We start from the raw sequence: 25,152 nt of genomic DNA, 5'->3' as shown, positions 1-25,152 counted from the left end.
TGTGGAGCTAATGTAAAAAAAATGAGGATGTGTTACAAAAGTTTAAAAAACTTTTAGAAATATATTTTTTTTATTGTGAAATTGCACGAGAGTCCCAACTGCTCCCAACTGTTTAGAGCCAGTGAGACTATGACATCCCCAATCGGGATGTTGTGAGGCTGAAGGTACTGGGGAGGGGAAGGAGATGGGAAGAGGAAGGTGGGGAAGTACCTGGTTATTCAGATCTGGTCACCAAACACGGCCAAAGCAAATTTCAAGCATTGTTTCAATTCTGAATGGTGGCCTTACACCAAGTCGATACTGAGAGTATCTTCCACTTTGGAACTTGCCGCAAATATACTATATATTATTTTAAATTAGTAAATTGTGAAATAACACAAATTAATCAAATAAAATTTACTTGCATATGCCGGGATTTGAACCCGCGACCTCCGGTTAGCTAGTCGAGGGCCTTTCCCCTCGACCACGGAGGTTGTCTTTGGTACTGGTCTTCTTCTTCTTCTGGTGACGTTACTTACCAGAGGTTGGCTATCATCAGGGCAATACAAACCATGCAGGCTGCAGCCCGAAACAACTTTGCCAACTTCTATTTGATTTAACATACATATATGATATTCTGTGCTGACCACTTCAATTATGACGCAAGATGATTGATACAGACTTTTGTGCATTCATTTGAATTAATAATAATTAACTGGTTTATATTTAGATTAATACCAAGTCAATCAAAGGGAAATGTACAATTATACTGAATAAGACTACGGGGGACAACGAATTCATGAACATACTCCATCCTCTGCGAACGCCACCGAATTCAGGAGCGATGGCCCAGACTGCTGAAGCAAAGAAACAAAAAGCAAGACGATTAACACGGAGATCATTATCCACGCATACAGTTCATGTATCATTGCTTTGCTGTCACCGTTAACCTTCATTGTCTTCCGTAACTTTAAAGTAGGCGTTGTAAACTCTCTTACCTGCCAATGTACCCCGCCTGAGGTCCCATGCCGTTGCGGTCGTCCATGACCCTCTGTGGCTGGTTGTTCACCACTTTGCCGTCGTCGTTGCCTTTCCACGTGCCATCGTCTTCCTTAAACGACGCACTCCTGGCGGGACAAGTACAAGAACATCAGTTAACATTATATTCATTCGATCGAATAATTAACAATGTTTTCACCACTATTTATTGATTATATGAATATGTTTCAAGAACAATCTTCTCTTCTTCAGGTTACAATGTAGGTATACTTAAACCAAATACTGTAAAATAGTAATAATACCTCCAACTTATGACATTCACATACATTCTGATAACAGTATGCTATACTAGCACCTCCTAGCGGCGCGAGTTGTGAGGCTTGGTTTCATTTCATATATTTTAATAAATTTTATGCATGATTATGTCATGCTACACTAGCACCTCTAGCGGTCAGCGGCCTCTATTGGCCAGCCAATACAGCAATTTCGCCAATATTTAACTGGAGTTGGACATATTATTAATATTCTAGGATATTTACCAAAACTAAATCATAGACATAGACAATTTCAATTGTAGAAAAAATTATAAGTTACAGAGGGAGAGGATTCTAATTATCTTATAAAATAGAGGCACAAAAGAATTATGCGCTTATTGAAGAAGTTTTATTGTACCCATAATGCTTGAAAAATTTGAATAATAAGACTTTTGAGACAGGCAGCTGATTATATGGGGAATATATTTAAGGTGAGTCTTCACAGGTGATTTCTTTCATCCTAATTGAGTCGAGTGTATAATTGTGTCATGATAATTTATTTTTTAGTTGTCGACATCCCCGTCTACATTAAGGCACACTCTATGTGTATGGACTGTCAACCGTCAAAATGTTAATACTTGTTGCACGGCAGCACACAGATTCCACAGCATTTCTCCATCCCAGACAGATTCTTCTCGGCCTCCTTCATGTCCGCATTGATCTGGTCCATGCCCTCCTCAATACGGTCCAGTTGTTCTGTTTAGTGCCGAGGCAAGGGCAGATAAGAGGCGAGATTAGTGGCTGCGTTCATGGCAGTTGAAAGGTTTTGTACCATAGATAAAACAGAAGTCCAAAATGACACTTTTCACATTTGAATTGAATGTCAAAACCACCACAGATAAATAATTAAAGAAAAATAATGTAAATTCTAACAGAGTTATATTATGCACTTAGGCAACTATAGTTCATGGATTTACCACCAGCTGAGATACATACAGCTTAGTGCTAGATACACATGTAATGTCATTACATTCTTAATTTAATTAATATGTAACTAATATCTTGTATAACGATTGAATAAAAAGTGTTTAAAACAAAGATATTAGAAGAACGAGATATGCTATGTTGGCCGCCGGACCGTAGCCGGAGTACTACCTAATTAGGGTACTTTGAACGGTATCGGGACGTGTACGCACAGAAATCTGTTCTATGTATTAGTGCGGATACCTTAGCGCAAGCGAAGGTGTGCAGTAGTATTGGTGAACAAAACCGGCGACACTCGGCAAAACAATTCCACTCAGTACGAACTGCGCATAGCACATCTCGTTCTTCTAATATCTTTGGTTTAAAAACTAGTCACGTATTCACCAACTGCAAAAAAAATCTCACACCAGCATCATTTTGGATATCTGTTAAACCGAATACACAAAATAAATCTAATTAAAAGAAAGTTTTAGAAAACAAATAATCATTTATTGAAAGAAGAACTTTAAAAATGTTTGTTGATCCTACGGATAAAGAGGTAGGGAAGGTGTATCTTTAATGCGAATAAACAAATTAACATTTTTCCAAAACTTCCCAAAGTTTGTACATAAATAAAATAACCCCAGTAAAACAGTATCCAATGATATAGAGATGATACCAATTAATTCTGTTTCACTCGGGTTTGAAAAGATGACAGGCTAAGTTGATGATTTTAAATTCTGGAAAAAACTTACCATAGCTGAAATTATTATTAGTAAGCAGAAGAAGGATTAATACAGACAAATAATATAAACAATAACAATGAAAATCTAAAATCAACTAGGAAGATTAATAATCAACTGAACTTGCCATCATTTTGATTATTAATATAATGTTTCCAGCATTTGTAAGAATTGTCAGATACTTAAGAATATCTTCCATCTTATAAATGGTACCAACATTTGACAATCATTATAAATATATATACAGGCTGTTTCAAAGGTTTCATCGTTGTTGCAAATAATGTTTTAAATCAGACAGTCGCAACACCATCGTGTATATACACTAGCGAAATAAATTCGCGAGACACGACTTTCAAATTCACTCGAGATTCTAAACAGCGAATTTCATATTCATAAGGCGAAACTTAAGGGAGTTTTTATTATGTAAATTTAAGGAGAGCTTTTTATATGTACTTAAAAAATTAAAACCAATATAAAAGAGATATGATTTTTGCAACCAGCATGCAGTCTGCAGAGTTTTAGCAACAACAGCTAATGTGATTTATACGCATAACCTTAGTAAGTAAAAAGTAAGGTTAGGTTAACCTTACATATTTCGGACACATAAAAAAAATATATATATATATTAGAATTGCACTGTTCTAAAGGCTTTAATATAATTTTTAAGTTGCAGTATGTTAGAACCTCTGAAACAGCCCATGTTACACTAATAAATCAACAACCATGTCATGTTAACATTAAGCGGCAAACTTGAATGGGAACCGGATCCCAGGCACATTCCTCAAACAGAAACAAGGAAAGCAAGAGGCACACAAATGTATGATTATAATATTATTGAAATAGGTACTTTGTGTGAGACAAGAATATTACAACATGTCCAAGTTAGGACTTTGTGTGAGACAAGAATGTTACAACATGTCCAAGTTAGGACCTTGTGTGAGACAAGAATACAACATGTCCAAGTTAGGACTTTGTGTGAGACAAGAATATTACAACATATCCAAGTTGGGCCTTTGTGTGAGACAAGACTATTACAACATGTCCAAGTTCGGACATTGTGTGAGACAAGAATATTACAACATGTCCAAGTTAGGGGTATGTCCAAATTGCAACAACTGCAATCATTGTTTCTGATTGTATTCAAGTGGAAATTTTATATTTATCGGTGAATCAATGTTGGTTTTAGGCAATGAAATTTGATAGAACATAGAAATTACATTGACTTTGAAAATGTTTTTTTTACTGTGTCGTTTAGTGAATAATTGACAAGTTTGAGTGATTGAACATGGATTTTAATTTGTTTATGCATAAAATAGACAGTGAAATGATATAGCCCTGTAATGAACACATTTAATTTTCAAATTTAGGAATAATATTGTGAAAGTAATCTTAGTATGTATTATTGTTGGTATTAATGTGTGAAATATCATTTCTGAAAGAGTAAATTGATATTAGTTAGTATATAATAATATTACATTTTTTATTAGAACAGCGGGGCTAAAACAAATTAAATATTAATTATATGAAAACTTCTCAATAAAGAAAAAAATTGTTTTTGAGAACAAATGTACACCTTTTAAAACATGGCTTACATAATACATATTATGATGTATTTTTTCCTTCATTTTAACATGTTTAAGCCTCGCTGGTCAAAATAATGGAGATCAAGCTTATCCATCCAAGTCCAACTGGTTATTAAATTACCATTATTAGGTAAATGTGACGTTGTTGAAATTGAAAACATGTCAGAAAAATATAATTTGCCAGTTCAGATATTTTGGGAGGACAAACTCAAATCCTTGGTAAGCTGAGAATTATGGATGTCAGTACAATATAGTGGATGTCATCGTAGTTATAATATTTTGAAGAGTACAGTAAAACCTGCGGGAAGAAGAAATTATCTGTAAAAGTAGAGCTGCGTAATAGTTGAGGTTCTGTGGAATATTCTAGTATTTGTGACTGTTTATATTAGTTCTGCACGTTGTAGTAGATGATATATGTTCAAATGTATGCTTGAATTTGATGAGTAAATAAATTGATATTATATTGGATACAATTATTAACAATTCTGATTTTATATCATTATTAATGATTCAAAATTTACAACTAGCTAAAGATAGATCAAATAATGTTTTCTTCTTTTAAGCAAATAATGTATCTTGCAATTATTTAAATTGTCAATTGCAAGACTACTTTTATATTATAAAATCATTTAGAAATTGGTTGAGTTAGTAATTTAATTTAATTTTTACAGCTTGTTGTAAAAATTGTTTCATAAAAAAAAATATTGTTCAAAAACAGGAATTTGTAAGTTATTTCTTTTAACTATAGATCTTGATGTTATAATATAACATATTACTATTAATTGATAATATGGTGGATGGTTTGATAGTTTGACGTGATGTAGATATTGTCTGAGGCCCAGTGTGGAACAGATGCTGATGTAAGAATGGAGATCAGAAGATCCGGTGGTGTGTAGAAGTGGGGCTGAGTTGAAGCTCTAATTACTACTTAAGTGCTCAACTAACAAAAACATGAGTAATGTTCCATGTTAACTTTGTCAAGTAAATGTTATGTTTTTTTGAGGAAAAAAAGATACACGAAAATTGCAAAATTCATAGAACACTAGGTACTAAAATTGAAATATTCATTTATTCTTATGAGAAGTGCAAAACAATTGCACAGCTTATTTATCAATGTCCGTCCCTACCAAAAGTGAATGTATATTTGTGAAGAGATCAAACCAGAATTTACTGGCAGGTGTGCTTTTAATCGCACCGTGGTGAAAATTTTAAAATTACAACTTGTGTTTTATAAAACAAATAAATTAAACTTGCATAAATATTTTTTTTTCAATCTTATTACATAAGATAATGTGAAACTTGTCAATCTTATTCTTGCAGAAAAAAGTGATGATTTAAAAAAATCTTAGAACACTTATTACATCGTTACGTACATAGATGACTCGATTTTATTAAATTTTGCAATGGGTTCGTCTTTGTGAAAGTAAAAAATTTTCCCTTTAGTTGAACATGAAACATTGCGCATTGTCACATCGATTCAATTCATTAAAACAGAGAAATGAAGAGAATAGAATAAAATTAATATAATTGGCGTCTATGTAAAAGAATAAAACTAAAGTAAAAATTATAGAAATAAACTGACAAGGTGCTCTCAAAATAAAATAAAATACGACAAATGGTGGCGTGATTTTGTTTTAAGTCAAAGTGAACATTTTGTGAAATACTAAACCAAAAACACCAATTCAAACGGCATAATAGAGTACGTAAACAATTAACAATAATTCAATAATTTAAAGATTCTTTCAAATCTGTGCAAACTGTTTTAAAAGCAATATAAAAAAAAACACAATTTTACTTCATGGATATGATTTTTTATTATGAAACTTTGTCGCATTTATTTGAAGTGCCTAGTACATATTAGTGCAAATTGGATATGAACAAACAAATAATATCCGTCATGTAACATTTCAAAAATAATACTACTTCCAAAAAGAATAACACTTTCACTACTGTTCTGGTTTGCATACAGCGTTGGAATGATAATGAATATTGAGAATGTATCCCTCTTCAGAACATTCTGTTGCTTAGTGAAAGCCTTGTAATCTTACTAAAATAATATATAGCCCTACCAAGGAGAGGTTAATCGTACTCACCGCTACAATATTCAACATTTAGATTTATGGGAAAGAGTATATTAATAATCTTAATTTAATCATAGCTTTTTTAAAAAGATGTTTACTAATTGCATTGCACTATGCTTTATAGTAGACTACACAATAATTTCCAATGAGAAACAAGATCACGCCATATCACAAAAGGAAACATAATAAAAATAAATGAAAGAATGGTTAAAGTAAGGTTTGTTTATGGTACAAAGGCGTGGATGCTTACCCCCTTGCTCGTCCAGCATGACGAGGGTTTTCATGCCCACCTCGTGGCTCTACAACACACACACACAGTGTCACTATATCTGTGGCCCACATTTCTACTCGCTTACCGGTAGGAACGATAGACTATAAGCGGCCAAAGGAAAGGGGACACGAGAAGCTTTTGCAATTTGCTTGGGTATATTTGTTGTCTAGCCTTGTTTTAAACTCGCTTCTTGATTGGTCTGCATAAACTCATGTGAGGATTAAATTCCTTTACTATTCTTATCCTACATTCCTCTTCCTCTCCACTTCACCTTTTTATTAGTTTTAAAGCATAATAAAACTCATATCTCTAACCAACATTAGCATAAGAACCTTTTTTTAATAACCTTATTTACATAATATAGCTTTGAATTATAAAATCGGTTTGTTTCTTACCAATAAATGAATAAAAACCACTTTGTAGTTTGATTGCATAGTGTAAAGTGAGACAGCGATAAACCTATTTATAAAAAAACGCGATCTCACTCATCCCATTTCTATAACAGACAATCAGCCAATTAAGACAGTAGTCAGCCATTATCAATGTTATGAATAGCGTGTATTGTCTAGTTTTATTTGAAATTCAGTTCTCAAATAGCAATGTGTATTGCCTAACCCTATGTTAAACACAGTTAGCGATTTACACATCCTGTCAGTTTTAACCAATCCTAACCTAACCTAACCTAACCTGGCAGGCTGTCAAATTCATTTCCTTCCCCATATCGCAATCTGTCAGATTCCAAGAGATTTTCAATAGTTGTATCTGACCTAACTAGCACACTTTTAATTTGGTCTCAACTTTCTAGCCTGACCTATTCACGGTTCCCCTTTCAATTTTCTAACCCAGTCTCTCAATTAGTCTGATTGAACTTCATAAGTTATCCAGCTTGACCTTATAACCTTTCCATCTACCTGCTTATTAAACTGTTTTCCTGTCTTAGTTTAATGCCAGTTCTTTCATCAGTTGGTATTTTGTCATTAATCTATTATCTAACCTGATAATAGATTATATGATCATAGCTAATGATAAAAATGACTTCACGCTGTCGTTACTCAACTCACAGAAGCTTTTCAAGTATAGTATATAGACAGATTTTACTGCCTCAGTCTGCTAACAGATACAATATTGCTGTATGAATACCAAACAATTTTTTTTTCGCATATTAGTTAGTAAAAAGAATAATTTAAATATTCTTAAATAATGTATATTACTAATTTTGAATACTAGCTATTATAACCCTACATTTTCATGTTCTAAACCTTTCTCATAACATTGTAGGAATCTTTACCTGAATCCATTTATTGTGTAACAAAAAAGTCTAATACATAATATTGTCTTTTAAGTCAGTAAGTCAAAACATGAAGCAAAATGCAAAAGCTTCTCCGGAAGGTTTATCAAATTAATCAAAATAACAAAAGTATAAAAATCAAATACAAAATAAGTTAAACAATAGAAAAACATAAAATCTTCTACAATGGAGTCTCATAATTTGGTATCAAAGGGGAATAAATTTGTGTATTGGAAATATTTTATATTAAAAAGTGTATAAACCATATTTATATAAGATTTTCGAAATTATAGGACTCCAAAACAAATTAAAATAAAAACCAAATCATGACATTATAAAAAAACAATGAATTCTGTATGGTGGCGGAAGTCAAAAATTCATTAACTGGAAAAAAATCATAGAAAATTAAGCCAATTAACAATAATTTAGATTGAAGCCATTCCTAAATTAAAACAAAATGATTCAAAGAGCTTAATAATTACTCAAATATAAAAAATATACCAAAATACCAAATGAAAATAACATGAAACAATATGGACCGCTGTTCTTGTGGGCACTGATAGGCTCGTGAGGAAACACACACAACATGTTAAGTGAATAATAATATAATATAATGGTTAGTTTGGGTAAAGAACACAAGAAGAGCGGTCTTTATATTGTATAACAGGAAAGACGGAAGAGCCATAGAACATTCCTCCAAACATCTCTGATCCAACATCCTCAACAACGAAATGCTTTCTCTCTATAAACATCGAAAAGTAAACAGATCCCAAATACAAAATAAGGACAATCAGCAATAAAAACATCTTTCCTAAACAACTATGAAATAAAACAGTATAGAAAGATCCGGCAGAACGCATAACTCAGATTGAAGATGAACCTTCTATAGATAGCTTTGCAACAACCAATCAATCAATCTCTATATATGTATTATAATATATGATTATGATATAAGAGAGACTGTAACCCCATAGCCATAGAACACAGAAACAAACAAACCAGTCCCATAGTACAAAGTAATTAATAGAATACATATGATGATACATCCAACCGAGAAAGAGATGGGAAGGATGGAGAGAGAGCCAGACACACAGAAAGGGAGATGGTTGCAGGTGCAGCTGTGCTTACCCCCCTGGCGACCCAACAGCCGGGTGCTGACTGCTCCGCTCTCCTCGCTCTATACAGAACAGTCACAGTGAGTAGCGTCAGTGGCCACCTGGCCATGTGGCCACTCCACTCGCCCCCTTGGCAACACCTCACCACGCCTCGCCAACACCTCGCCACGCCAACACCGCGCTACACACTACTGAACCCGGGGCTGGGAGGGGAGCAACAAGCGAGACAGCACAGCACAAGGAACTACGAGCGACACGCATGCAGCTACCTTGCTCGCTATCTGTATAGTGTGTCCTGGTGTGTGTCCTGTGTCCGTGTCCTGTATCCTGTGGGCTGTGTCCTGTGTCCTGTGCCCCGTGCCCTGTGCCTAGCCATGCCCCTGTACCTGACCTGACCTGACTTGACCTGACCTGACCTGTGTCGTGCTAGTGGACAGTTGAGAGTAGAGAGTAGGACCCCCGCGCAGGAGGGTGGTGTAGTAGGAAATGTTAATGTAGAATGGTTCACTCACCTCCCTGATCGTCTAGGGCGACCAGAGTACGAATTCCGGCCTCCTTGCTCTACGGGCCAGCAAAACAAACAGAAATGGACACATCCATGTTAGTATCAGAGTGGTTGGGAGGACAGGGCAGCGGGCCGCGGGACACTCTCCCTCCGGAGCCCACTCTCCTGGCCCTCCCGGTGTATTCACATAGGATAGTGGTTATCAAGTGAGTCAATCAATGCAGCATGGATATGTGATCTTATCCATCTAAGAGATGGTCTCCCTCTGGTCTCCCATCGCGTGGTCTGTGAATCTGCGCTGAGTGGTGCTTAAGGAAGTTAGCGCTCTTAGCGGAGGGCGGTACTTGAGATGGCCCGTGTTTATTTAGTAACCAACATTAACCGGGAGCCATGATTGTCGTTAGTAGTGATGGTGATGATGATGGTGGCATGACGCAGGATGGAGGTGCCATGAATAGGGGATGTGAGTGAGGTGGGCTTTGTGATAGAATACGCTGTGACATGCGTCCATATCATTCATGTGTGCAGTCTGAGCCATTCACTACTGCTACTACATATGTACTACTTTACGGACACCAACAAACTGGTAACACAACCAATTCATTACTACAATCTACTCAAATTATAAACAGAAGAAAAAATAAATTATGGAAGCACCTTGAAATTAAAATGAAAATCTGAGTTCCAAGGAAGGCACTCTCTATATCTCAATGAATTTGACAGTAAATTTATTTTCATTATTATTAATACAGATTCTTGAAAGATTTAAGGGCACTAAAGGAGTCGAGTGATCAGTTAAATTAAGGCATTGTATGTGGATGTTTAAAAATCATCAAATCATGAGACTGGAACCTCGGATCGCAAGATGATTTTTTTTTATATAGGTACACCACACTAATTCTGTTTTAATAGAAATCTTCTGAGAATTTCAAAATGTAACTGTGTCATGCAAGTTAAAATTGCGTAATATATGTATGTGCTGATATTTTTCAGGAAAGTAGGTATTATTGGTGAAAACGGTGACAGACCCTGATTAGTGTCCACCTTTTCAGAGATTTATTTTATATCTTGTCTTTGGATTCAATAAGTAAAAACTAAACAGTTTAGCATTCTGTTTTCAGTGGTTGTTTTATAAAAGGGGATCAATGAATGTGCCATGATGAATCTTGCAATGATTTGATGTTGTTGATGGTTGAATTAATTGAGGAATTAACTTGGAAATTGTGTTAATGCCAGTTATGAAAAGAATACTTAAGTATGGTAGGTCAACAGCTTGGTAGGAATCATCATTGACTGGCGGCATCTATTCTTGTTGAGAATTCCAGAGCTGTTAAGGCAATTCCTATATCGGTTACTATGAGTGTAATCTTTCCAGAAATAATAAAGCATATGTCCGGCGTCGGTTTGATAATGTAGAAGCTTTATGTGATGTTCCGGTATAGCATAATGTTGGTAAGGAAAGGCTAGGCAACGAGTTAGTGAGTAAGTTATATGTTTACTGATGATGGTTGGACAAATGCAAGGCAAGTTTGTGATGAATGTAAGAACATATTTGTTTGATTACAGGCACAACAATCATTTAAAGCAAGGCGTGCAGTGTGACTAATGTACCTGCAATAATTGTGTGCGTGTCAAGCGTGAATATATATAATGATAGGATTATAAAGCTAAATAGAAAATTTTGATTATAGAAGGAAAATTTGTGAAATATGTAGAAGTCAATTTAAATGAAGCTGTGAAAGGGGGTTAATAAAATAAATTATTCTACTAAATGATTTCAACGAGATTGATTCTATTTGAAAAAAAATATTTTAAAACAGGGATAATAGAAAATAAGTAATCCTCAACTTAAGTTGGAGGATAGAGCCAACAGAGAGAAAACAAGAGATAAAGATTCATTTTAGCTTATTTGTTTGGGAACGTTATCGTTTAACATTTCAAATAAAACAAACCAATAAAAGAGAAAATGAACCAATCTGTTGATTTGGGTAGCTGTAAGTTCTACATGATTTGTGATTGTCTAAATAATGATGTTCATGATTTAGGTTTAGTTCTGATGTTTGGCTCCCGAGTTGTCGAGTGCTTAAAGAAGAATTAATTCCTGATTATAGTTCAGCGTGATATCTATAAAGACAGGCTTTATATATATATTCAGAGGAGAGATAGAGATATAAAGAGAGATAGAGTAAAACAGAGAAGTCATATTGTGTGTACAACATGCTTTAGTACATCTCATGTGCGGGCATGGGACAATGCGAGGTCAGAAACTGGAAGGAAGCAACTAATCCATCATTCACTTAGAAGCAAAGTAAACTAAAAACATTCAAGCTTTACCCATTGATATAAACAATATAATATATCTTTTACAATTACAACAAAAACGGTTAGTTACAGTTACACCAAAGAAAAACCAGCAGTTTCAATTGTCTCGGTAATTTTTTTCTGACAGCCCATCGTCCCAGTCGCATTTGACAAACATATCTTATTAAGGTACAGCAGACTTGTGTATTTTATACAAAAGTATAATATAATATCCATATAAAACACACATTCATAGAAAAATAATAGAACAGGAAGAAGTAAAGACATACATAGACAGTAAAATATACATATGGAAACAGTGAGTAACATAACATAGAGACAGGGAGCAACAGACAACAGCCAATAGCAGGAGTGGATGGGCGAGAGAACAGTGCCGGTGAGCAGGGATCAAGGACCAGGGATCAAGGACTTCAGGCTGGCTCGAGGCACGAGACAAGTACATGTTAGAAGATAGAAGGCAAGGGAGAGTTGAGGCACGTGAGAGAAGAAGCCGAGAACGAGGAATAGGGGAACAGGAGACACATGGAGGAGGGACAATTTACAATGGGGAGTCAGTGACGATCAATGCTGCAGAACAATTCCAGGAGGCAAACAGTCAGTTTACACGTAACAATAAGTTGGCACCACCCGCGGACAAGCTTGGGAAAAGCACATATAACAGTACATAAAGGGACAATGCAAAGATTACTAAATGTATTTTTAGAAAATTGGTTATATTGACATTATTCCAAGTATTTTATAAAAACTGAGAATCTGAATAGAGTAAATAGGAATTATTGAACTTTTAGGTAAGAAAGCCCTTTTTATTAGAGAAATAATATAGAAGTATTTATGATGAGCCAATTAAATTACAAGAAATTATATAGATTTTTTGTGAGTATTGGCCTTTATTTTACTCTGCCAACAAAACATATTATAATCATAATTCACGTTGGCAACATGCAAAACACACATTTTGGTAATCTTTGCATTACTGGTTTTGGGGAGTGGAATAGGAATGAGAAAGGTAGTAAGGGATTAAAAATAAGGTAGGTACTAATAATAAATAAACACGGGAATATAAAGTTTTCTAGAGTCAAAATGCCCGGCAACTTAACTAGGCATTTACATATATATTAAAACTATATTTTATTCAAGAAATAATATTTTGATGTTAAAAACATTTTTCTTTTTTTTATATTGATTAAAATTAATAGAAGGAAAATATAAAGGTGTTCATTTTTTTTTACTAATCTTGGGAAATTTAGAAATAGCTGAAATATATCTGAATAACGCGGAAAATTATAAAACTTGGAAGGTGTAAGATAAAATAAGGTAGGATAATGGGTAATTAATACAAAGACAGGGATTTAGGACAACATGTAACATAGGTACAACACGTCAGCAAACACACAAGGATTGCGAAGTTGCAAAGTGCTCGATACTTTGAAGAGTTTTTAATAATCGAAAAAATACAAATCGATTATGGAAAACCAATACGATTTGGATTGAATTGAAATCAATTGAAAAGCTTAAAACCTAAATAATAATCGCTACTATTTTATGGTAATCTGAACAATTCCGAACCCATCATAATAATCGACACAATTGTGAACCCACCGTCTTTTTATATGCATGTATTTTTTAATTAGTATAATTGTATTGATATATATATGAACGGCTTGTGCTTTTATTGTAATATACTCAATAAATAATAATCAAAACCACTCCAATAATCGTACTAAATATAATAATCGAAATCAACATAATAACCAATTTCATCATAACAATCGAATCAATTAGTGAAAATAATCAAAACCCATTAAATAATTGAAACCATTCTAAAATCGAAATAATTAAAAAAATTTGAAAGAAATAAACTTTATGATGAGCGAAAATACTGAGATTTTGTATCAAAACATTGCGTAAGTCTGTTCATTATAATTAGACAATTACGTACCCCCGCATAAGGGGACAGATTTCGTAAAATTTGAACGAAAACACGCACTCGAACGGTGATAAGGTTGAAAATTCTCCTTAAGGGTCCGTAGTAAGCGTTCAACGATGGTTTGAAAGGGAGATATGTAAATACGAATGTTAGAGGGAGCGCGCTAGTATTAAAAAAAACGATAATAAATAAGTGAAAATGTTGAAAATATTCTATAAAAAACAACTCGTTTGAAAATTAGCAAAAATCTCTCAAATGTCGAAGTTGCATTTGAAGATACACTGAATTTTTTCATACCTATAACATATTAAATAGCAGATCAAAACGTGTTTTTAATAATTTACGGAGCTTACTTCGCGATTTTTTTGCTATCGTAGAAATTTCATATAAATACTGTTTAAAAATAAATAGATATTATCTTCAAAAATAACATATATTTTTTTAGGAACTTAAAACGTGTTAATATGTTAAAAATCGGTAGACATTCGGAATGCTCGGCTTAACTTAAGAGGAAGCTACAAGCCAAAAATGTGTATATTCTTGGTATACCTTATATTGTAGGTAATAGGCTAGTAGGTTTTTTCCTTTACGCGTTCATACATTTCTATTGAAAAAATATTTTTTTTAATGGTTTAAATTTATATTTTTTATTGAGTAATTTATTTTTTTATTTATATTCTACTCAAGCGAAACGATAGGAAAACCTTAAATTTATCTAAAGCATATATTTTGGTATTCGTAATGTACACCAATTCGTTATAAAGATTAATCAAAATAGTGCTTCAAAATAGCTTCGCCTTAATTATACGGCAAAAAATGAAGAAGCCAGTTTAGTGTTCCTAATCGACCCAGGAGAGCCAAAACAGACTTGGGAAACAAAAACACCTATAAAAGTTCACCACTGTCCGTAGTTTTAGCCTTTTTGTTTCGTTGCAAACTTAAAAATCTGCATGAGGGAAGATGATTATTTAACCTTTCCGTTGTAATATGCAAATCGCTTTAATTTATTGGAAGCGTTTTCGCAATCGCAAATTAGCAATGCAAATATACCAGGGAAACCCAGTACAATATGTTCCAAGCCAAATGAAAGAAGAAAAGAAACCGCAGTAAAATGAAACTTATCCCAAGAAAATTAATAAAGTTAAAGATTTAAAGAAAGGTTCTTAAAAAACGAGAAAACGTATTAAAACACAGTGACTTTGTATTATATACTATCGACCGGTTCCAACCTGACGAAGTCACGGCTATGCCAAAACCATTGGGAGCTAGTTAATATCTGCTCTGCATTGTTCAAGGCATGACTGTGCCGACCCCAGTTAGCGAGTTATAAATGAAAGTGAGGTGTACAAAGTTAGCGTTTCATTCAATAACACATGGTTTCACAAAAATACTTAGATCAAAATAAATAAAAAAACCTTTTCAAAAAAGCCATAGAACCCAGTTTTGTTGCTAGCGACTTTATGAGAAATCCCATTAAAAATTCGAGCACTTAGTGAGATGCTGGAAGCAATAGGACTGCGGAAGAGGAAATGAAACATCAGCCGGAAACTGCAGAAGTTAGCAAGGCTCGGATAAGAGTCGGCGGGAAAAACAGATTGCTCTCAACGCAAATTATAACGCAAGCAGCAGTTCGGAGATTAACTGTAAAACTCGTCATATTGATGGAATGGGAGTAATTCGAACATCAAAGTAGCATCTGCCTTTGCAAAGACTGACTGCTAATTCATGAATTTCAACAGAAATATTCACTAACTATTGCTTCTGATTAAATTATTGTAAACCCAAGATGCAATATGCATTTCAATAACCATTTTCAATCAATGTGAATAGAAAACAATGACTAATTTTGACAAGCGTAAAGGGGATCTAATTACAGCGCCATTAAAAAAATGACCAAAAGTCATGACAAAACCTCGGTAATCCTTTTAATAGCCATTTTCAAAATGTAAAAAAAAAGAAATTATTTTGAAGACTTATTGTAAATTTCAAATGAAATGCCATCATTTTCAAAAGTGTCAAAAGAAAGCATAAATGCCAGAATATGTCACAACCACAATGGTGCACGGAGAAAAACGAGTATTCCTAATTAATAGTGATCCGATTAAAAACGGGATTGCAGGCCCTTAACATTTTCTCATTTCGTCATTATATATATCTACAACCTCTCTCCATGGCTATAAATGTATTGTTTTATAAATTTTTCGTTTTGTATAATCTTTTATTTGTATAAATTTTTTAATTAATATTCCTTTCTTACAAATTTAATTTACTTATTCCATATTATGCTGTCTCAATAGAGGTAAAGTCACGAGGAAGAAATCTATAATTGGTTTTATTTTGGGTATACAATACTTATGTACAAACTGATTAAATGTAAACTGTCGATTTCCCGTAAATTAGGTTTTAATTTTAAGAAATGCGCCATAATGTGCTATACTAGAGCAAACACTGTGATTTACTTCAACTATAGGATGTCCCAATGTTCTCTTAAACATATTTCTGAACCGAAAGATTTGGGAATAACCCACACTTAACATTTCACGTTCATATTGAAACGATATGCAGCAAGGCTTTGAGAATGCTTGGATTTGTGCTATGTAACTCCAGGCATTTCTGCAGCTCTGCCGTGGTTCGCTTGCTATATTTTAGCCTAGTACGTAGTATTTTGGAAAGTGGCTCAATAATATGGGGACCAGGGGATGCAACGTACACTTCTATGGTAGAGAAAGTACAAAAGAAGTTTCTACGTTATCTTTATCTTAGAGACTTCGGGTACTATCCCTATTTATATCCATCAGCCTTCCTTTCCGGAATGCTAGGTATCGATAGTCTTGTCAACAGGCGGAAAGCTGCGTTGCTGATGATGGCCTATAACTTGTTGAACGGTCACATCAACAATCCAGAAATTTTTAATAAAATTTTATTTTACGTCCCTGATAACTTCGCAAGAGCGCGTAGACACAAACCATTATTCTTCCGAGATTTAGGACTAACTTACCATTAGCAATGCCTCTCGGAAGAATGATAGTCCTTCTAAACTCACTAGCCTCTGACATCGACATTTTCCACCTGAGCATTAATAAATTTAAATCGCTAATTAGGCAACTATGATTGTATATTTGTATAATGTATCTTTGTTATTGGAATTTTTTATTCTGTAAATATGCATTTAAAATATAAATAAATAAATTAATAAATAAATAAATTATATATTATCAAGGCAAATGCGGGTCCATGAATACGCGTTCCTATATATTAGGAATTTAAACGACCTGAAATTCCGTTTTTAACCGGAATGCCAATAATTTGAAGAAATTCTTAATAAATTAGCAATACGCATTTTTATCAGTCTGCGAAAATTGAAAAAAAGAAATACTAATATGACCATTAAACCGGCCAAAGGGTTTTCATCAGAGCACCAACGACTTCCCATATTCTGCGAGGGTGTTAATTAAGCTTACGACTTATGTAAGCTAAATCTTAGAGACAATGACGTAAGGTCTGTACAGACGCTGGTTAATACTTAAAACAACCTATACGGTAATATCTATGTGTTAAGAGGGGGATCCAATCAACGTCAACCCATGTAAAGGACCAGGAACTCACCGCCAAGATGGCCGCCGATCTTGTTCAAAAATATTTTTTTTATAAAAATTCGGTAAAAAAAATACAATTATTTTAAAAGTACAAAATTGAAAATTTTTGATATATTACGGTGCATTTGAAAAAATTGCGTCACAATTCGACGCACGACTAGAGGTGAGGCATATTTATCGAACCCAGTAAAAGTACCGGGTATTTTGTACTTGTGACAAATCTCCAAAATACCTGGTTCCAAAATCCTCACAAGTATTTTATACCGGGACTAAATATTTTTAATAGGTACTTTTACCGGGTATTTTTGATGGGTATTTTTAGTAGGTATTTATGATGGCTACTTTTGATCTGTATTTTTGATGGGTACTTTTGATGGATATTTTTTATGGGTATTTTTAGTAGGTATTTTTGATGGGTATTTTTCATGGGTATTTTTAGGAGGTATCTCTGATGGGTATTTCTGACGGGTATTTCTGATGGGTATTTTTTACTGGTACTTTTTATGATGACTTTTTGTGATCGGAAAAATGTGGGGAATTTTTCGACAGGGAATTCCGTAGCTACCCCCCTCTCCCCGGATTTCGAATAATTAATGGGGGAATCAAGCTTACGTAGAAAATCTGTGGGGAATATGTGGGCAGAATTTATGTGAGTGCAGTTTAGATCGGTTTAGGTCGGTATTAAATACTTTTGAGTATTTTGTCACCGGTATTTTTACCAGGTATTTCTTTGTACCTGTACTCATTGTACCCAGTAACGAAAAGTACTCATGGGACGCACCTCTACACACGACACGTCAGAAAATATTCCAGAAACAATTACGTAACAATGATTTCAGTGATACGATATTGTGGAAAGGTTATTTACCTACTCTGACTAGACCCGAATCTGTATATAACTATACATAGGTAAAAAAGGTAACAGCTGTTTATGAAATTCTAAGAAGGTACCAAGCGCTTCTAATATTAGTTAGGTATTTTTGTAAGGTGTTAAAGGACGTACTCGACTTACTATAACTAATAATTCCTGCATGGAGAAAACTTACAAATATAAAATATTGCTAATTTATTGAGAATCTCTTTAAGAGGAAGCTACAAGCCAAAAATGTGTATATTCTTGGTATACCTTATATTGTAGGTAATAGGCATTAAAATCGCTTGACAAACGGAGTCTAGAAACGCTCGATTTCAAGCACATAACTGGTTTTCATTTATTTTGTAAAAAAATTTATAAGAAATCAAAAAAGTTAATCAAGTGAAACTGTCACAGATAATCTTAGCTATAATTCTGTATTTTTTAAAAGTTGTTTCCTTTACGCGTTCATACATTTCTATTGAAAAAAAAAAATTTAGTAGTTTACATGTATATTTTTTATTGAGTAATTTATTATTTTATTTGTATTCTACTCAAGCGAAACGATAGGAAAACCTTCAATTTATCTAAAGCATATATTTTGGTATTCATAATGTACACCGATTCGTTATAAAGATTCATCAAAATAGTGATTTAGCATTAAGCTTAGCCTTAAATTGTTCGTAATACGGTTAAAATCGGGACTGCAGGCCATTAATGAATGAATTGATAAGTTTCCTAATAAACTTTCAGTTGGACACGAGACGTCAGAACTTGTATATTATCAGGACAGATTTTATTACAGGACAGGATAGAGAACACGTGTTCCGATATATTAGGAATGTACTAAAAGTTCAATAGTAAACGTCCTGCAATCCCGTTTTTAACATATTTTAATAACTCATTTTTCTCCTCGTGACATTATTTGGAATAAAAATGTAAATGAAATTTTGGTCTCCGGTGACATTTTTGTCTTTTTTTTTCAACTAAAAAATAGAAAATAAGTAGGTGTTTTCTCTTCTCCTCTTTCCTTTCCCTTAAAAGACCCGTCCACACAGCATCCCCAGAGGTGACATAGACCCTAAGGGATTTTTTTTTCTCACGGCCTCCAGTGTGGAGCTAATGTAAAACAAATGATGGTAGTAGTAATAATATTGGCTATTCATAACCCGCTAATGTTTGCCTTTCTTTTTCAAATAAGTTTTGGTACATACCTACGGTTATCGTAACATTGTGATTTTCCGAGATCGATAAATAATAAAGCACAGGCGAAGCGATACACGCAGAGTTGCGTGACGTGAACAGAAAATGCTTGTAAAGGAATTGTACAAACAAAATGATAAGATATTTATTAAGTATAAAGAAAATTCGACATAACGTATGCGAAAACTGTATGCTGAAGATATAACAAGACACCATCAACATCGATTAGGAGTGAAAAAAAAATTAACCCAAATAACTATGTTTTCCTGTAGAAAATTGAAACACAAAGGTTAATCAATACCATTCAATACTGTTGCCTCAAAACAAACAGTTGGGAAGTAAGAGCTTCATAGATGCACGCACAGATGGCAGTGCATAGAGCTTGCGTGAAAGTCCGCAAGATGGCAGCCAGTGGCCAGTAATCGCCAGGGCCAGTGGTAAGGTTCTCAGAGAAACTTACCATTTTAGATTCCAATTAGCAAGCTTCTAGTTAGGTCGACTATCGAGTCACCATTATAATACGTGGAGTATTAATAAATCCCTGATTAATCTAAAAGAACCATTTGATTATAAACTCCTTCCAAGACGAGTTGGAGACCTGTTTGTACGAACACAACACAAACCAATTTATTAACCTCATGCACAAAAAGCTTAGATGTCACAAAAAGGCGTAACATCAATATTCGGCTATTTTTTTAAAGACGATTAATATTCCCGGGTTACCAATAACCTACAATATTTGAATTCCTCTTACGCCCGAAAAATTCGCACAAGAATCATTTGTCTTGAAATCCCCTGAATTTGTAAGTACCTACACAATTGATTTTTCCTCGTTTCGATGGTACCAAATACCCTATAATATTAATAATACGTCCAGCTCCAGTGAAATAGTGGCAATATCAACAACTCTGGCCGTTAGAGACTAGTGTAGCATACTGACGTTGAAATTCCTTTCAATGGCGGCAAATTTAATTTATTTAATACTTCGTAGCGGTGTATTGCGCATTCTAAATTTATTTTAGATCAATATTGATAAAAAAAATATGTAAAAATGTTACAATAAGTAGGTTCTGCGTGCGGATGGAATAATTACAAACAAAAAAAACACTCCACAAGTCGTTTTTCAGGATGCCAAAAAAAGTTGACAGATTATTTGGTGGAATATAGTCCTAGCAAATAAAATGTTATTGATTACGTAAATGTGGATTATAACATGAAAAATTTTAAAGAAAATTCAGCAAAGCTGTGTTAGGTAAGTTCCATGCAGCATTTTGTGTTCATGTTAAAGTTATAAATCATAGTCAATGTCGATGTTCTGAATATATTGATATTATAACATTTTAAAACTTTAAAAAATTTTTGTAAAATTTCTTAAAATTATACAAGTATTTTATTTCCTTTCTGAACCATTAAAGACAGAGTTAATAGCTGCTTTAATATTAAGCAAAAAAATCAGTAAGGTAGTACGTGGGTTATCTTTTTTTTTTGATTTCCATAATTTATTAACGTAAAATAATTAATATATTTCACATAATATCCATTAAAAAGTATGAGAGAAAACCAAGGCGCACAAATCATGCCGCTAGGAGACGCTAGTATAGTGTAGCATGTCGCTATCAGAATGTATGGGAAATGTCAGAAGTTGGAGGTATTATTAATTTTATAGGGTATTTGATGGTACGTATCTACATGGATACGTATTTAGTTTCCGTTGAAGTATTTCCGAGAAGCGTATGGTTTAGTTACGACAACGTAATGTTGTAAAATCAAATTATTGATCTATGGAATATCTTTCATTAAATAGTATAAAGTTCACAAAATACAAAGATGAAACTATGAAAATATGTGTTTCAAATTTCGAATAGTGAAGTTCATAAACTCAAATGATATAGCGAACATGTTTTGAATATAAAATAACAACATTGATAAACTACATTTTTAGGGAATGGTTTTTTTGAATATCGAACACAAGAGTTCATAAAACCTAACAATGTCCGTATATTATTACATGGAGTGGGTTTTTAATTTCAAGTAGTAAGGTTCATAAAATCAAACGATATAGAGAATGGGTTTCGAATATCGAACAGTGAAGATCATACAAGCAAGCGATACAGGCGATATGTTTAGAATACCGAAAGTTCATAAAATCCAGCAGAATACAGAAACAGTATCGAGCACTTTGCACTTGCGCCGCGAATGAGGTCATGCAGCGGGTGACGGCAGTGCCCGGGCCCTAGTTCGGCCAGGGCGGCCCGGCCCTGGCGGTCTGCCCCTACCAGGGGGCGGACTGCCCCTACCAGGGGGCGGACTGCCCCTACCAGGGGGCGGACTGCCCCTACCCAGGACAGCCCGGGTCCCAGGTCACAATCGACTCTCACACAGTCCACACAGTCTACCCAGCCCCGGCCTGAAATAGCCTAGATCTGGTACCGCGCTGATGGGACCAATAACCAAGACGGTTCTGATTGATTGGCTGACCTTTGATTGATTGGAACACTTTGGATTCATTGATAAGATATTTTCGGCCAACTGATTGACACGATAACTAAAAAAAATATTATTTTTATTTCCGTCGATCTGAAATAATACGATATTTTCATACCATGTTCATTGTTCAAGTTTGATTGTTTTTCTTTGATTTGCGATACGATTTCACATTCCCTACCTATCAACATAAGAAGTTTCATAGATCTGTTCCTAAGTATGAAATGTGAGATCATTTCAAAATCAGAAGAAAAAACCATGGTAGACACTTACGATAATAATGACTAGTTTATACTTCACATAAAACCAATAATTTTCCGTTCAACTTGTCAGCCAATCACGAAACTATAAATATCCAGCCCAGGGTTATTTTAAAAGACATACAACATAAGAATTCCTATCTTTCGGAGGGGGATTGGGAAGAAATATCACATTATTACGTACACCGAAAAAAAAACATTTGAACTTACCCAAAAAACTGTAGCACAAAACACAAATAGCGCAAAACCCAAATTTGGCGAAGTAGTTTTTACATAATATACGTATTAATGAGAAAATATGATATTCTGTCTATCAATAACAATGTCATTTTGGTCAAGCAATTCCTTAAAGAAATAAAAAATTCGCCAAATTTGAGTATGCTCTGAAACATTAACATTATAAAAGATTAACCAGTGTCCATTTCGAGAACTTTTAGTCCTCCGAGTCTGACGTTGTTCAAATAAATAAAATATATCCTTTTTAATATCTTCCTACCCCCAGGTGGCCTTATTAATATTTGGTCCAGTACCAGATCAGGCGGGGAAGGGTCTGGGATTGACCATAAAACCCTAAAATAGCCCTAAAGTGACCATACGCCCAAATAATCATTACCCACACCAGAAATTTTTGTGACGCTCATAATTTGGAAGCACCCAATGAAAATTGGCCAGGACTATCGTAAAAAGATTCAATTAGGTAATTAATTTAGCAAACTATCAGAATCTCCATAACAAAGGCAATGCTGCTTTCAGTCAATTAAATTGAGGGATGGCATTATCCATTGGGTGCATCCTTCGTGTCAGCACGTTACAATAATTGGTACATGGCGCCCGACCAACGCATTTTATTCCCAGAACAATTGGCGTCCATCGTACAAACCAATCACGCGATCAACAATAGTCACTATATTTACAATGTTGAAACATTGGCATGAACAATTATTAAGAGGATTATAAAAAAACGATGGTCATTTCATAATGCTTTCCAACTGGATTAAAATAAAAACATTGAGAGTTTAACTGGAATAAAATCCCGAACAAAGTTAAAGCTACACAACGTTCTCGTTAGAAAGGGACTTCTGTTGATCGTGTGATCCGATTGAAAGACAATTTTCATATTAAACAGGTATCAGGTTTCAGGTAGTACAGATATAAGACCGGTGAATAGAGAAACCGGGATGTGATAACTTACCTCCTCACAGAGGTTGAGCATCCGCCGCGTACTGTCCAGGGACTGCAATAAAAAAATATCAATTAAACAACCACATTAAGGATGGATAGCTAAATACAACAACATTGAAAAATAGTATAATCAATAATAAATAATCAAAGCAGCTTTACATAAATGATGCACGAATGGGGACTCTGCGATATGTATGTGGACAAGATAGGAACATTGCATTATGACGGCATAATAACACTTTACCTAAAGCCTGCAACACCTCGGCACATGTTCTCCTAGCGAGGTGTTCACAAAACACTACTGCTAACCCATACTGATACTGATCAATAACATTTTTGTATAACTTGTACTTATTATGTAAACTGTATGTAAGAGAATAGACGTTAATAAATAAATTTAAAAAATTTGCTGAAGAATGGCCACTCTACCAGTTCCTTGGGGGCACATCGATGCTCCACAACGCTTACGACAAATTCGATTGAATACCCGAAGAATCTCAGTATCCATATGAAGCAAGCATCAACTCTTCAATCATATGAAGAAGAAAAATAATAGTCAGTGTGTCCAATAAAAGAGTTCGCTGATAACAAAAAATAGATACTATTGATCTAGTAAAATTGGTATTTTCTGCTTCGATGACGAGTACCTAAATATTGCTTCTGAAAGGGTGTTTTCTGATTCACCCAAGTCTGTTCACGAAGCAGCACCAATTAAAATTTCTAAATAACCTTTCAATAAAATAGTACATATCGTATTTTTCTCTCTACGAAAAAAAATCACTAGCTCTATTGCAATATTGTATAATTATCACTTCTTGGGTTTGGGGTAGACTTTAAGGGGCAGAAGGATAGAAGTTTTGAAACCTCAAATTTGGTTCAAATTTAGCTTCATTACGTTTGGGCTAACTGAGTTACTTGCAGAAGGTACCTACTAAAATTGTCAGTATTGCTGTACTTATTCTCAGGAATTAATGATTAGGACCATCTAAATGTTAGCCATATTCCTCTAATCTTAGTCTTATTTGCCTATTTCATCATCTTTCTTATCTGGTTTTACTAGCAAGTAACAAGTCACTTGCAGGATTGAGGTGGCTGTGAAGAAGCAAGTGTGGCAGTTTCTAATTGCAAGATATTTCCGAGCCGACATATAGCCCGTGCGCCCGAGGTCCAGAATCATTTGCTGACTCGGATAATCCGCATTTGTATCCCGTTACAGAGCCGCCCACAAACTCACCCAACTCCAACTCACATTAAGTGTCGTAGCGACCGCATATAAAAATTACAGCGCTCAATAACTAACCATTAATATTTTGAGTCGTTTTTAATACCTTCTTCCTTCACAGGGGTTATAAATAAAATAAAGAATCAACTGTAATACATACTAATTCTATACAAATAATACTCACGTCATCGGTGACTTGTCCAGCTTTGATCTGTAGCTCCTGCAGCTCTGTCTTGGGGACTCCAGGAGCCTCCCCAACTGGCTCGGCCGCTGCTCCTGAAGGCATCCTGAGGACAAACAACAGTTACAATTAGACCATTGA

The 25,152-nt window shown here is 34.5% G+C and overlaps 1 protein-coding gene across 2 annotated transcripts in view; it reads right to left on the bottom strand.

The window, feature by feature from the left end:
- The window catches only part of LOC149416879 (synaptosomal-associated protein 25), a 99,693-nt gene that overhangs the window by 9,938 nt on the left and 64,603 nt on the right, over positions 1-25,152 (bottom strand). Inside the window, exons 2-6 of one of the 2 annotated variants that reach the window (XM_089641029.1) lie at positions 25,015-25,117; positions 23,619-23,660; positions 9,789-9,837; positions 1,871-1,988; positions 978-1,106 (exon numbers count right to left, since the gene is read on the bottom strand). In XM_089641029.1, coding sequence (XP_089497155.1) covers positions 978-1,106; positions 1,871-1,988; positions 9,789-9,837; positions 23,619-23,660; positions 25,015-25,116 — 440 coding nt within the window. In that variant the 5' untranslated portion in view covers position 25,117. Of the gene's footprint in view, positions 1-977; positions 1,107-1,870; positions 1,989-6,852; positions 6,902-9,788; positions 9,838-23,618; positions 23,661-25,014; positions 25,118-25,152 lie in introns of both variants that reach the window. The other variant, XM_089641028.1, reaches the window with a different exon arrangement.

The sequence above is a fragment of the Hesperophylax consimilis genome, chromosome 16 (assembly GCF_061612785.1).
Source record: "Hesperophylax consimilis isolate HC1 chromosome 16, BYU_Hcon_1.0, whole genome shotgun sequence".
Lineage (NCBI taxonomy): Eukaryota > Metazoa > Arthropoda > Insecta > Trichoptera > Limnephilidae > Hesperophylax > Hesperophylax consimilis.
This window is presented reverse-complemented; position numbering and strand designations above follow the sequence as displayed.